The sequence below is a fragment of the Triticum aestivum genome, chromosome 7A, assembly GCF_018294505.1.
Source record: "Triticum aestivum cultivar Chinese Spring chromosome 7A, IWGSC CS RefSeq v2.1, whole genome shotgun sequence".
NCBI lineage: Eukaryota > Viridiplantae > Streptophyta > Magnoliopsida > Poales > Poaceae > Triticum > Triticum aestivum.
The window spans coordinates 498,968,451-498,982,087 of record NC_057812.1 but is presented as its reverse complement, the minus strand read 5'-3'; the positions used below and the strand labels follow the sequence as shown (position 1 = coordinate 498,982,087).

Below are 13,637 nucleotides of genomic sequence, written 5' to 3'. Positions count from 1 at the left end.
CATCTACATCTTGATGCAGAAGAACATAAGCCAGAGTGGCAGAGTGCGAAGTTGGGCTCGATGCACAGGAACGCTTGGCAGAATGTGACGAAGCAAGCGATGTGGAGGATTGAGTTGGGCGCAAGGTGGTGGAACTGAAGGATGTAGAAATAGAGAAGACCTCGAGGAAGGGGTGAATGTGAATTCCCAAACCCCGAAGGAGATGGGATATGAAGATGATTCACTCACCAACGCGACATTTAGAAACCCCGACAGAAGTGAGACCCGCCGACCCTTTGACAAGGGGAGAGCGGGACGGGGCAACCTCGGGCCCCGGCAGGTGCCCGACGTCCTAGAGCGCAATGATGTCCTCCTTGGTGACGGTCAAGAGCCGCCACAACCCCCTCATGCCAGGGCCTTCTGGCTTCTTCGGTAGACTGCTGGCTCCCCGCGGTTCCCTTATGGGCGCCCTTTTTGGGCTTCGATGCCGGGATGTGGCTGCCTTCCCCTACCATCTTTCAAAAACCAAAGGGGAAGAGGGAACTGGAAGCTTTTTTAGGCTCAAGTTTCTAGGCATGAGAACTCAATGACGACGAAGGCAAGGAAGATTGGAGGTGTATAAAGCCGACTCCCATGCATGGAACAAACGAATCCGAACAATGACGTGGCAAACAGGATGCGCTGAGATCCGTGCAGTTCAATCGAACAACAATAACAACGTTAACAGGGAAAGGCTAGAAATCTGATGTCGAATTTATAGTTTTTTATTTTACAACTAATCATACTCAGATTTATAGTTTTATTTAAATAATCATACTCTTTTTTTTAGTTCCAATCATACTTCTTTTGTTGCTTTACCAACAGTCCAGGTCGGTAACTGCATGCAAGTCAAGCCCGTTTCGCCTGCTTCCCTTCTGAAAAGTGAAAACCCTTCCGAACCCACTAAAAAAAAACCTTCCGAGCCTTCAGAATACCTGGTTCGTCCTCCTCCCTCTCGTCCCCCCCACACCCCACCCCACGCCGCCGCCGCGGACCGAGAGGGCCAAACAGGCCGCCGCACCCCCGCGCGGGCTCGTCTCACCACGGAGGCTGCGGCGACCCGCGTGCGCATCGCGAAGTCTCCCGTTCCCTCGTCCTTGCACGCTTCGGCGGACGCTAGGGTTTTAGCGCCCCTGCTTTCGCTCGCTCAGGAGGTCCCGTGTCGAGAAATATACGGCCCGCTTCGATGGGACGCCCGGAGCCGGTCGTGCTGTTCGCGCAGACGATCCTCCACTCTCAGCTGGACGAGTACGTCGACGAGGTGCGCTCCACCCCCCGTCCCCTCCCCTCCTTTCGTGTTAGTCCTATGCGATCTGCCACCAAATATTGGTACTGCCTGGTTAGCAGACGTTTGAATTGTTAAGCCGACGGCTTTTAGTATCCCATGCGTTCCTTGGTGCACCAAACTGGCGCATGATTACATACTAGAATTTGTTTTATGCTCGACTTCCTTTTCCAGTATACCTGAAGCAATTCTATGAAATAACTATATCGACTTTTTCTGCCTTGAACTTTGGCACATATCCAGGCTTAATGAATCACGCATGTCTGTGAAGAAGTTCATGTGCACGGTCTCTAACATCCTCAGCAATGTGGCTCCACTTGTCCGTGTCCTATATAGTCAAGTTGTCACTAGCGCCAAACATATACTCCCTCCGTTCCTAAATATAAGTCTTTTTAGAGATTCCAATATGGACTACATATGGAGCAAAATGAGTGAATCTACACTCTAAAATACGTCTATATCCATCCGTATGTAGTCCATATTGAAATCTCTAAAAAGACTTATATTTAGGAACGGAGGGAGTAGTTAACATGCTGCACACAGGCGCCCACACGTACACATTATGTGGAACAGACATATTCAATGAATATATCGACCGGATAAACTCTTTGTGTGTCCTTCTGATATCGACTGAATGATATTAACCATGGTTAGCTTTGTAAATATTAGCAAAAGACAGGATCTTATTTGTAACCGTCTCATTTGGGATTCACAATCCATGCCCAAACAAAGGTAACAAAGTGTTCTTGCAACCACCAGCTATCTATTATATAATTAAGACAGAAGCCAAATAAGATACCAATTTCTTCCACATGAGCTAAAATAATATACATCGTTGATTAGTAATATTTACGGCTGAGATAACGATATTACGTTACATACAAATATTCTGGACAAGCACTATTTTGCACATGTTAAATCTAATTATATGTGCTTCAGCTATTCACCATTAGTGCTAAATATTACAGTTAATTACTGTCCTGAGAGAGAGTGAGAGGGAAACTCATTTATCTAATTAAGTTCAAATATATAACTTGTCCTTGAGTTCACTTAATTATGTTGCATCATGCAGGTGCTATTTTCTGAACCTGTTGTGATTACTGCCTGTGAGTTTCTTGAGCAAAATGCTGCTCCTTCTACACCAAACATATCTCTTGTTGGGTAAGAAAATTTCATCCTTATACTTTTTGCACTTGTGAAGGTGAGATCTGATATCAAAGTGTGTCCTGTGAAAGAGTGCCTCTGTACTTATTTGGCTGTTGTAGTTTATAAATAGAGTTTTTTTGGGCATGGCCATACCCCTTTGGCCACTCTAGTGCTTTTTCTTTGCCACGTTGGCCAAATCGTAGGCAAGCAAAACCTTGGCTAGCTAAAATTTTTGTGGGGTGGTATTTGGGCTCAAGGGAACACATCCGTAGGCTACTACTTATTTTCTGGGCCCAGATTCTTACAAGAGAAAATCGAAGATCGTAGCAATGTGGATTAGTTGAATGTAGATGTTGTAGGTGTTACCTACTTACATTGTATAACAATTGCAACTGTATCTAGTAAAGATTGAAAATTAGGCATCACTATAGTTACATAACAAAAAACTGTATTTTTCATTGGCACTAGAGTTAGATAACAAATGAAATGTGTTTTAGTTTCTAGCAGCGCAGTTGGCAAGAAGATTGCAGAGCAGTAGAGCTCAGAATATTGTAATGTTTCTAAAGTAACAGAATATATTAATCTTGATAATCATTATGGAGTTAGGTGCACACTAAAGTGTACAGAATCACCTGACAATGTAGTTTGTCCCATAATTATATACCATCGAGTCAATCAACGGTGCAAAAATAACTATTCCTCCGTCCCATAATGTAAGACATAGAAGAAGTGCTTGATCAATCTCCGAACTTACATGGAAATGAAAGTGTGCATTATTATTGGCAAACAGGGAACACCATGCACTAATGTAGTACGAATGAAACTCGATGCCAGTTTGTGAAGTGTTTAATAAAATTGAATCTAAATAATATGCAACTTGGGCTCACAGATATGAATCATGTGCTTTTAATTACGTAACTTGGGCTCCCAGTGGATGTTGAAATGATTTCCCCTTGCACTATCACGTGAATTACTGAAAAGGTTCTACTTTTGATTTTGACATAGAAACATACCGGACAAATGCAATTTATTGATCGCCAATGATACTTGTATAAAAAAATGTTCCTTATATCAATCTGAATATTCTAGCTCCCTTTAATTTAAGAGTCTTGAGTAAGCTAATTACACTATCCTGCAGTCGTGTGAAGACTTACGTGCAGACAGTTCGAAATGTATTAATATTCTTCTTCTGCCGCTCATTGTTGAGCTATTTTCCTTCATTAATGTTGTTTGTGTTATATCAGTGCAACATCCCCACCATCATTTGCTTTGGAAGTCTTCGTTCACTGCGATGGGGAGTCTCGATTTAGGCGCCTTTGCCTGCCTTTCTTGTATTCACACTCCTCGTCCAATGTGCTTGAAGTTGAGGTATGCCATTTGTTTTCAAGTTTGATAAATAGTCCTATCTTGTGCCTATATGTGTCTATCCTTTCTGGCCGCTTGTTGTATCTGGTTTTTCCATCTGCACTACTAAATGCGTGAATGCTATGCTTGCTATGAATTTATGTTAAATTATCAACTTGTTAACTGGAAAGTTTACAGATTTTAGTTGAATGGATACTGCCCCAGTTGCTTATGTGGTACACTTGCACATGCTTAATGACCGATGCTGCATGTCACTCCGTTCATTTTTTTCTTGCCTTTCCCCCCATGGTATTGTTTATTATTATAAAGGGGTAGTCTTCAGTTGCTTATGTTTGCCACATCTTTGTCTTGTTCATCCGTTCAGAGTTGGTCTGTTCTGTTGCTTGAGACATTTTTCTTTGTTTCTTTTACTTTACAGGCTATTGTAACAAATCATCTAGTGCTGCGGGGAACTTATTGCAGTCTCACTCTTGTAATTTATGGGAATACTGCTGAAGACCTTGGTCAATTCAACATAGAACTAGGCCTGGATCATTCTCTTGCCAATGTGGTCAGCTCTCCGTCAGAGGGAAAATTTGAAGACCTTCCACCGGCACTACGTTCATCCAAATTCAAATTTGAAGAGTCATTATCTTCAATCAAACCATTGAGTTTTCAGTCCACAGATTTGGACTTGTCACTTGAAGTGAAGAAAATACTATATTTAGCTCTCAAAATGCACCAAATACCCAATGTGGAGAATCTGATCCCTGACCTAGGAAGTGCAGTTATCTCAGCTGTTTCAAAATATGTAACTAATTCAAACTGCATGCCACATAGTTGGAATCAAGACTTGGCAGATGGCTTCAGCAAGAGTAATCTTGATCCTCAGGAAAGTAATAATGTTCACACTGAAGCTAGCAATGAGCTGTTTGAAATTTGGAAAAATGTCCATTCTGTCGCTGCTACTCGTTTTGGTGATGATGATGTCTTTGCCATCGAATTGGAGGAGTTGCCTACGACTAAAACGATATTTGAGTTGTTTAACAGTAGTTTCCCATATTATAGAAACTGTTCATTACTTGATCTACAATGCCCTTCTCAGGTAATTATCTGATGCCACTTGATGAACTGTCATATGGATGTCTAATGTCTTAGATGATTTATCTATCTTATGTCATTTTTTTTGTTTCAGAATAACTGGTTGGTGATGTCCTTGAGTTTGGTTCTCCTAATATGCTCGTCGAAAGAGAGTTGCTTTTATTTTGTTGATGCTGGTGGGATGGAGCAAATCATCAATCTGCTTTGTTGGAAGACACCCAGATCTACAGCTACTACATTGCTTCTCTTAGGTATTGTTGAGAATGCTACTCGGCATGGTGTTGGATGTGAAGCTTTCTTGGGATGGTGGCCACGAAGTGATCGGAACAGTATACCCACCGGCAGCAGTGATGGCTACTGTTCTTTGTTGAAGCTTCTACTGGAAAAAGAAAGACATGATATCGCCTCTCGTGCTACATATGTTCTTCAACGTTTGCGTTTTTATGAGATACTATCTAGATACGAGGTTTGAGTATTCTTAGCTACCCACTGTTCGATAAATCTATTGTTAGTGTACTCTCCAGATTATATGAAGCTTATGGTTGTGTTGCAGTCTGCCGTGATCAAGGTGGTTTCCAACCTGCCTTCTGATGAACTTCCCGCGGACAGAGTTTCTTTTCTTATTTTTGCAAGTAACGAGCTTGCCGAAATGTCGGTAAGTTTCTAGAACTGCTCTCTTTAGGAAAGGCCCCGTTCCGTACAGCTGCACATACACTCTGTTTTCCTCCTTGGAAGTGAAGCGGGTTAGCAGTTATTTTATGATCATATTTCTTGATGCAGAAATTGATAAAGATATGTGGCCCTATTGAAGATCCTTCGCCAGAGGCTATTGCTAGAAGAATATCCAAGTCTAGTCATTTGGAAGATTCACTTTCATTCAAAGCAACAATTGGTCTTATAACTAATTCCAAGTACAGTTTCTTGCAATTTGACACCGATTCATGTTTGTTATCTCTTATCCAGGTAACATGGGATATGCACTTCTTGTTTTTCTTTGTGTATTCTTTACTTACACACGCTTTAAATCTTGATGTAAGTTGAACTAGCTCTTGTTGTCAATCTGCAAAATATACCATATTTTTTATGAAATTGTTTGCAACATGGCAACTTTGAGAAGGGCCCATGGAGTATGAAAGAAGTGAAGTTCCACAAATGGTCCACCTTTCATTTCTTATGATGTCAATATGATGTCTGGAATACTGTTGTCATTTGTGGCCGGGTATGGCCGCCGCGTCAAGGATAAGTACAGGCAACCGGTGGCAACTTGATCTTCAAGTCAGCCGAGGATTCCCCATCTCAGTCTATTTAGTTAATTCCAAGTTTGTTAAGTATGCCTTATCTCTTAGATTGGTTTAGACTGTCATTTTCATCTCAACTCTTTATAAGGAGAGTGCTAACATTGGAAGGTGATCAACTACCAATAAATATAAATGAAAGTTGTGCCCAACCATATGCATGTGACATTTATGCACATTTTCATTTGAAATTTCTTTTTGGCACAATTTGCTCCAATGTCAAAGAGGGCCAGTGATAGTGGCGCCGTGTCGCATTAGAACACCATGAATCCTTGATGGTTGTTGCCTCACATGTGGGAACAGGAGAATAAACACTGCGACGGGCTTAGCAGCAGCCGCAGCTTGAATCACACCTTGCTCTTCTCAGCCATGGTCATGCTGACACAGTGACCAATCGACTGCCTTGATACCAAGTGCCGTGTACCGCTAGTCATGATGGGGATAAACACCCATCAGTGGGATTTAAGTGGCGACAGCTTGACCTAGAGGGATGCTAGCTGAAGGAGGGCATGTACTGGTGGAGGCTGTACCACCTAGGTATCAACCCAACCTAGAATGCTACCACACACTACACGGAATCTCAAAGTCTGTTTTTTTGTTACAAATTTTGGCAGTCTCCTTTGTTTGTATGGACATCCACGACAGGCCAGTGAATATCACTAATATATAACATCCACACAGTTTATAACACAAGATGTAACTCCAAATGCACATTTATTATGGGCATGTGGCTACTCTTGCTTGTTTTACACTGCTGGTTATCTTCTTGACGCTGAGCAATAGCTGCACTTCTGTTAGAAATGTGACTCTAGCTTTATGTTTTTTGTAGAACAGGAAAGAGGTTTTTTCCCTCTGTCAGCAGCCTTATTATCATCACCTGTAATGCATTTGGCAAGTGGGCCTGCTGCTGAAGTATTGATGGAGATCACATCATCAATTGAATCCATTCTCCTCTCCCTTCTTTTTTGTCGCTCAGGTTTGATTGGCACATTTTTAAGCTGGGATATTTTGAATCTTGTTTTTCTCACATTATGACTCGAACTCATGTTTTTCTGTCTCCAGGGTTATCTTTTTTGCTCAGTCAACCTGAAGCAACTGAGCTTATAGTTCTTTCTCTTCAAGATGGTAAAGATATGAATAAAACAGAATGCATAACTCTTAGGCATGCTTTCGTTCTTCTGTCAAAAGGATTCTTCTGCCGCCCCCAGGAAGTTGGAATGATCACAGAGCTACATCTTAAAGTGGTTTGTGCAGGCTCATTGCATCAGAATTATCAATTTTGCATTGATTTTACGATCTTTTGAACTCAGAGATATGAATATAATTACTAGGATGAAACTTGGAACTTTAAAGTTAGATTAGATTGGAATGTGGGGGTTGTTCTTCACCTAAGGAAATCTTTCTTCTAGCCTAGTTCTGTTCAAACCATTAATTATAGAGAAGTTCTCCTACATTGTGTACACTGCCATCTTTTGCATCTTGTTTCCACTTATTCTTTCAGCTGATGTTACCCCAACATGTTGTTAATTGTTTCATTCACACAGTACATGCTGTTACATCTACTTCTGTTAATATTGTTTAACTTACAATTGATTTTTCTAACTTCCGTTTTTTATATTTTGGTTTCTTTGTGAAATTTGTTTTTAACTTCTGTTGATGTGTTAACATAATTCATTTGATCAGACTTGAATTATTTTCTTCTGTAGGGAAGTGCTGCCAATAGGCTACTTGCAGTTCCTCCAAATTCTGATGAGCTTTTATGGGTTCTTTGGGAACTTTGTGCCATTTCGAGGTTAGTACTGAAGTTAGCGTTTGGTGGATAGTTTATGAAATTGCTTGTGATCTGGAGTTTAGTTGTGTAAAATAATGACGTGAGCGGCCAAATATTGACATTGTCTTTCGGTACAAAGTGCCTTTCTATAATTCTTATTTTTCAACTTATGTTTCTCTCTGAATAAACAAGGAGTGAGTGATATTGTTGAAAGTTTACTCAATAATTTTAACTTTATCCTCTTTCAGTGTTTTGCTCAATATCAATAATTTTGATATCCTAAGTAACACTATGATAAGGAATACTTAATTTGAAGTGTATTTATGAATTTTGAGATGCTAAGACAATTATGTGTGTCCACAAATTGGCGCACAAGTTATTTATTTTTGTATTATTGGTTCTAGTGTCCATATATAGCTTACAGAATCCATCATGTGGTGCAGGTCCGATTCTGGTCGCCAAGCATTATTAGCTCTTGGCTACTTCCCTGAGGTGTGTTTTGTTCGTTTCATTTGTCATTCTTAATGCAACTTGCATTGTGGGTGATATAAGTATTTCTGGTGTAGGCAATATCAGTTCTGTTGAGTTCCATCTCTTCATACAAGGATCTTGATTCAACCATGATTAAAAATGGTCAGTGGAACCATCCTGTACTTCTTGATATGTTGTCTGAGGTTCTGATTGAAGGCTTACATCTCTCCGTGACTGTCTTATCTCAGGAGGTTCTCCATTGGGTCTTGCTATCTTCCATTCAGCAGCGGAAATTCTTGAAGTCTTGGTTGCAGATTCAACTGCTTCATCCCTCAAGTCATGGATTGGATTTGCTGTTGATCTGCACAAGGCGTTGCATTCGTCTTCTCCAGGTTCAAACAGGAAAGATGCTCCAACAAGGTTGCTTGAATGGATTGATGCTGGTGTTATATATCAGAGAAATGGTGCTGTTGGGCTTCTTCGTTATTCTGCTATTCTAGCTTCTGGTGAAGATGCCCATTTTTCTTCTGGAAATGTGCTTGTGTCAGATTCAATGGATGTCGAGAATGTAGTTGCAGATTCAAATAATACTTCAGATGGTCAAGTCATTGATAATCTTCTTGGGAAGCTTGTTACAAACAAGTACTTTGATGGAGTTGCTTTGTGCAGCACTTCTGTGGTTCAATTGACAACAGCCTTCCGCATTTTAGCATTTATTTCAGAAGATAAGGTAAGCTCACCATCCTTTTTGTGTTCTATTTATTCATGACGTTTAATTTGGAGATAATTTGCAATGAATTATTCATGCCATCATTTTTTGCTATCGATGAAGGCTGTGGCTTCTTCCCTGTTTGAAGAAGGTGCGATTACTGTTATATACACAGTCCTGATGAACTGCAAGTCTATGCTTGAACGCTTGTCGAATAGCTACGGTGAGCACCTTGTGCTTTATTTGGATTATTATTCAAAAAATGTGATTATAGTAGGTGATTATATTGTCTTGTTCATGAAGTTGATTGATGTTTATATGCTTTTTTATGCTAAAACCATTTTCTCTCTTATTCTTCCTTTAGATTACCTTGTGGATGAAGGTGCTGAACTAAGTTCCACCACAGAATTGCTTTTAGACCGAACTCATGAACAAGCCCTTGTCGATCTCATGACTCCCTCTCTTGTGTTGCTGATAAACCTCCTTCAGATATTACATGTAATATGTTCTGTCCTATTCCTTGTCATGCTTTCAGTTTCAGTATGGCTTCAGTGTAAGCATGTAATTGCCTCAAGCTGCTCATATCAATGATCTTGGATGTATCCACCTTGGCAGGGAACAAAGGAACAATACCGCAACAAAAAACTTCTTACTGCTCTTCTGCGGCTACACCGAGAAGTCAGGTATTCAGATAGCCCTCTATGCATAGCAATTCCCCCTCCCCTCTCTCCTATTCCCCTATCTTACATAATATTTTGTTGTTGTATAATTTCAGCCCAAGACTAGCAGCTTGTGCGGCCGATCTGTCTTTCATGTTTCCTAGTTTTGCTGTAAGCTTTGGTGTGGTTTGCCAGCTTATTACCTCAGCACTTGCTTGCTGGCCATTGTATAATTGGACACCTGGCCTATTTCATTGCCTTCTTGAAAATGTTGAGCCTACTAATGCATCAGTACCATTAGGTCCAAAAGATGCCTGCAGCCTTCTTTGTCTCTTGGTAAGCCATTTATTTATGCTTGTATCTCTTGTATCCTTTAGATATCTACTTGTTTCCATTAAAAAAAGCAGGTGGCAGAATTGTAAGATCGGTACCGATTCTCATTTTTGTATGTTTCTTGTGCTTGAAGGGTGATCTTTTCCCAGATGAAGGCATATGGATGTGGAATGTCGAAGTTCCTTCTCTGAGTGCTATTAGATCTTTGAGTACTGCAACAATTCTAGGACCTCAAGTTGAGAAACAAGTGAACTGGCACCTGCGCCCTGAACATGTGTCTGTATTACTTGTAAGGTTGATGCCACAACTTGATAGACTTGCGCGTGTCATTGACAACTTTGCTACTTCGGTATGTCCTGGATTTGTTTGTATCTGATGCTTTTTTCACTCCAAAGCAAATGACTTTTCACTATAGCAAATACTTATATAGCCATTGAACCACATAGGCCTTGATGGTGATACAAGACATGCTCCGGATCTTCATTGTTCGTGTTGCCTCTGAAAAGATTGAGTGTGCGGTGGTTCTTCTGCGACCAATTTTTATTTGGTTGAGTGACAAGGTTGATGGAACTTCCCTGTCAGAGGGAGAGGTCTTTAAGGTATGATAATGTATAGGGATTATGGCTGCATAGCTGAGTGTTATTATGCGCCAGAAAATTGTCTGTTAAATATATCATTCCGGTTACTGTTCAAAGTTCTGGAGGCAACCAGGTAGTTTCCTCATGAGAGGTGTAATTAATCCCTTGTTTGACCAGCTTTTAGTAACTAGCTAAGTAACCTGCCGTTTTGACACTATTGTTGGAACCATCTTGTTTAGTAAGTCGATATTAGGTCCACACTGCTATCTTCTGATCCCAGCAGGTTTTGTTGTGTCCAACAAATTTGTAGAAATACTATTTGAAGAAAACTGACATTACATGACAATTGTAATTATAAAGCCCTGTGCGTTCAGTCACCAACAGAAATTGGTTGGCTAGTGTTCAGGTTCCTGGAACTGTGGTCAATCCTGGATTTCTTTTGTTCTGGAAGACCACTTTGTTTCATTTTTAGCGTTCATTTTTTCTGTTCTTGAGGTTTATATATGGTTCAAACTTCAAACATATTAATTAATCAACTCCATTGAGGTGGCGCTGAAAAACTGATTTAAATGCTGGCCTCATGCAAACAGAAGCTGGCTTGCTTCTGGAAAACTTGTTAGTTTCTTGGGGGGAACCTGACCTGTCTGTGGGTTTGTCCGTGTTTATTTCAGATGGTCCTCTCTGTAGTGCCCCCCTGTTCTACTATATATGGGGCATTTAACTCTGGGCCGGCATCGTTGTTGACTAGTAACAGTCCAGTAAAACTTTGGAACAGTAATTCTACTTGTGTGCTAGTTCTCGTAACACACAAGCACATTCCTTTAGTTACCGGGCACTTATATTTGGTTGAATGAGTTCTTCTTTTCCCCTAAATCTAGTTCTTCATTTATAGCCCTCAGCATCATCAATCTGAAGTTGTTTAATTGCATTGTTTCCAGGTGCATCAGTTACTTAAGTTCATTGCAAAATTGTCGGAACATCCAAATGGCAAGGTGAGAGGCTCTTTATTATTCATGACCTGTGTATATTGTTTCTCTCCTTTTCCTCTCTCATTTTCTCTTTATTCAGGTATTGCTATGGAAAATGGGAATTGCGCGGGTTCTTAATAAGTTACTAAAGAACTGCAGCAACGCATCTTACTTGGAAGATAAGACGATCTCTGAAAGAGGAGCCTACAGAAGTGACCAACTTATGCTCAAATGGAGGATTCCCTTGTTCAAATGTCTCGCATCTATCTTCAGTGCCCAGCCATCTGGCAAAGAGCAGACTGCTATTGAAGAGTAAGCTCACAACTAGTAAACTATCTACTTCAGAATTACTTCATCATTTACATTTGAAAACTAATTATATTAACTCAAAGTAGGTCCTCAGAGAATGCTAGCGTTGAGGAGTGCTCTTCTATCATGCATCACCTCTTGCTCTTATGCCAGGTAAAATATCTTTCGTGTTATATATGATAAGATGGTTGTCGGATCGCTAGCGTTTACTTCTCTATTTGATTCTCAAGCTTAGGTCACTACTTCTGTAGTGAAGCCAGGATGTGGTCTTGTGTTTTGTTGTGGTTTCTTTAGTTTTACTACTCTGAAAGATTGATATCAAGCTTTTGTAATGAAATACTATATGCTGAGAATGAGGACATGGAATGGTGATAATGTTTCTTCAGCTGTTACTTTCTTTTTCTTCTTCCTTTGACAGTGTTGTGTTGCTACTTACGATTTAAGAAACTGAATTCCAAAATTTTGTGTTCAACCATTTTAAAATACCCTAGACCCTTAAAATACACATGAATTATGTCATATGTTGTACTTTAACAGACGGCTTTGTGGCAATATCTGAATAGCATATTCTCTGATGGAGAAGTGCTGCAGTTGATCAGTTTTTATTTAAATTTGATTCTCTTGTGGTGCATGTCATCCTTAATGCTGAAGTTATATTTATTCATGTTTCTTTTCATGTTTTTATATGGTTCATTTCAATACTCATCATGCTATAAGATGGTATGTCAGGTTTTACCAGTTGGACGGGAAATGTTTGCTTGTTCCATGGCATTCAAGGAAGTGGCTTCTTCCTATATCTGTAGAAGTGCAGTGCCTTTGATATTTTCACAACTCCAAACTCTTAACCAAGATGATGAGGAGAAAACTGAGAGTGACACTTATGATGACCCACCAAATATGGATAACTGGCGCTGCTTTACCCCTTTATTGAAGTGCTTCAAGCGACTCCTGAAATGTGTTGACGCTAATAATCCAACAGATTATTGTGTAGAAACAGTTTATTCTTCTATACTTGGTGCTATTGCCCTTAGCCAGTACGGCGACAGGTAAACATCACTTCATGTTCTTATGAATATTTTGATAATACATGTGCAAGTATATCTTTGCAGTTTCCAATTTCCTCGGTGGCATGCAAATTGTCAAATGTTTATATAAACCATTTGCATGAAGCACTGGACTGCCTGCATTTAAGTACTACTCCCTTCTTCCGGAAATACTCATCGGAGAAATGGATATATCTAGAACTAAAATACATCTAGATACATCCATTTCTCCGACGGAGGGAGTATTAAATTCTACTGGCTGTGACATGAGCTTGTGGTCTATAGTGTGCAAGAAAAGGAAGAAATTAAAAAATACATGTGCAATTATATCTTTGCAGTTTCCAGTTTCCTCGGCTGCATCCAAATTCATCAAATGTTCATATAACCCATTTGCATGAAGCACTGGGTTTCCTGCATGTAACTACTATATTAAATTCTACTGGCTGTGATATGAGCTTGTGGTCTATAGTGTGCAAGAAAAGGAAAAAGTAATTAAAAAAGCTATTATATTGATGCTATTCTTTAAATTTCTTGACTCCATCAAATTCGTAATTAATCTTGAGGCATGCTTTGGGTTAAGTTAATCATCCACATAGGTGATTCAGAT

The 13,637-nt window shown here is 40.0% G+C and overlaps 1 protein-coding gene across 1 annotated transcript in view; it reads left to right on the top strand.

Moving 5' to 3' along the window:
• The first annotated feature begins 961 nt into the window (after positions 1-961).
• The window catches only part of LOC123147804 (protein virilizer homolog), a 16,754-nt gene continuing 4,078 nt past the window's right edge, over positions 962-13,637 (top strand). The window contains exons 1-23 of the mRNA XM_044567117.1: positions 962-1,279; positions 2,376-2,464; positions 3,694-3,817; positions 4,233-4,898; positions 4,989-5,360; positions 5,448-5,549; positions 5,675-5,857; positions 7,024-7,165; positions 7,252-7,433; positions 7,896-7,981; positions 8,404-8,452; positions 8,527-8,593; positions 8,680-9,161; positions 9,264-9,363; positions 9,505-9,638; positions 9,756-9,823; positions 9,916-10,135; positions 10,266-10,481; positions 10,579-10,731; positions 11,649-11,702; positions 11,779-11,990; positions 12,074-12,140; positions 12,717-13,033. Of these exons, the coding sequence (XP_044423052.1) occupies positions 1,205-1,279; positions 2,376-2,464; positions 3,694-3,817; positions 4,233-4,898; positions 4,989-5,360; positions 5,448-5,549; positions 5,675-5,857; positions 7,024-7,165; positions 7,252-7,433; positions 7,896-7,981; positions 8,404-8,452; positions 8,527-8,593; positions 8,680-9,161; positions 9,264-9,363; positions 9,505-9,638; positions 9,756-9,823; positions 9,916-10,135; positions 10,266-10,481; positions 10,579-10,731; positions 11,649-11,702; positions 11,779-11,990; positions 12,074-12,140; positions 12,717-13,033 (4,160 nt within the window). The 5' untranslated portion in view covers positions 962-1,204. The remainder of the gene's footprint in view (positions 1,280-2,375; positions 2,465-3,693; positions 3,818-4,232; positions 4,899-4,988; positions 5,361-5,447; positions 5,550-5,674; positions 5,858-7,023; positions 7,166-7,251; positions 7,434-7,895; positions 7,982-8,403; positions 8,453-8,526; positions 8,594-8,679; positions 9,162-9,263; positions 9,364-9,504; positions 9,639-9,755; positions 9,824-9,915; positions 10,136-10,265; positions 10,482-10,578; positions 10,732-11,648; positions 11,703-11,778; positions 11,991-12,073; positions 12,141-12,716; positions 13,034-13,637) is intronic.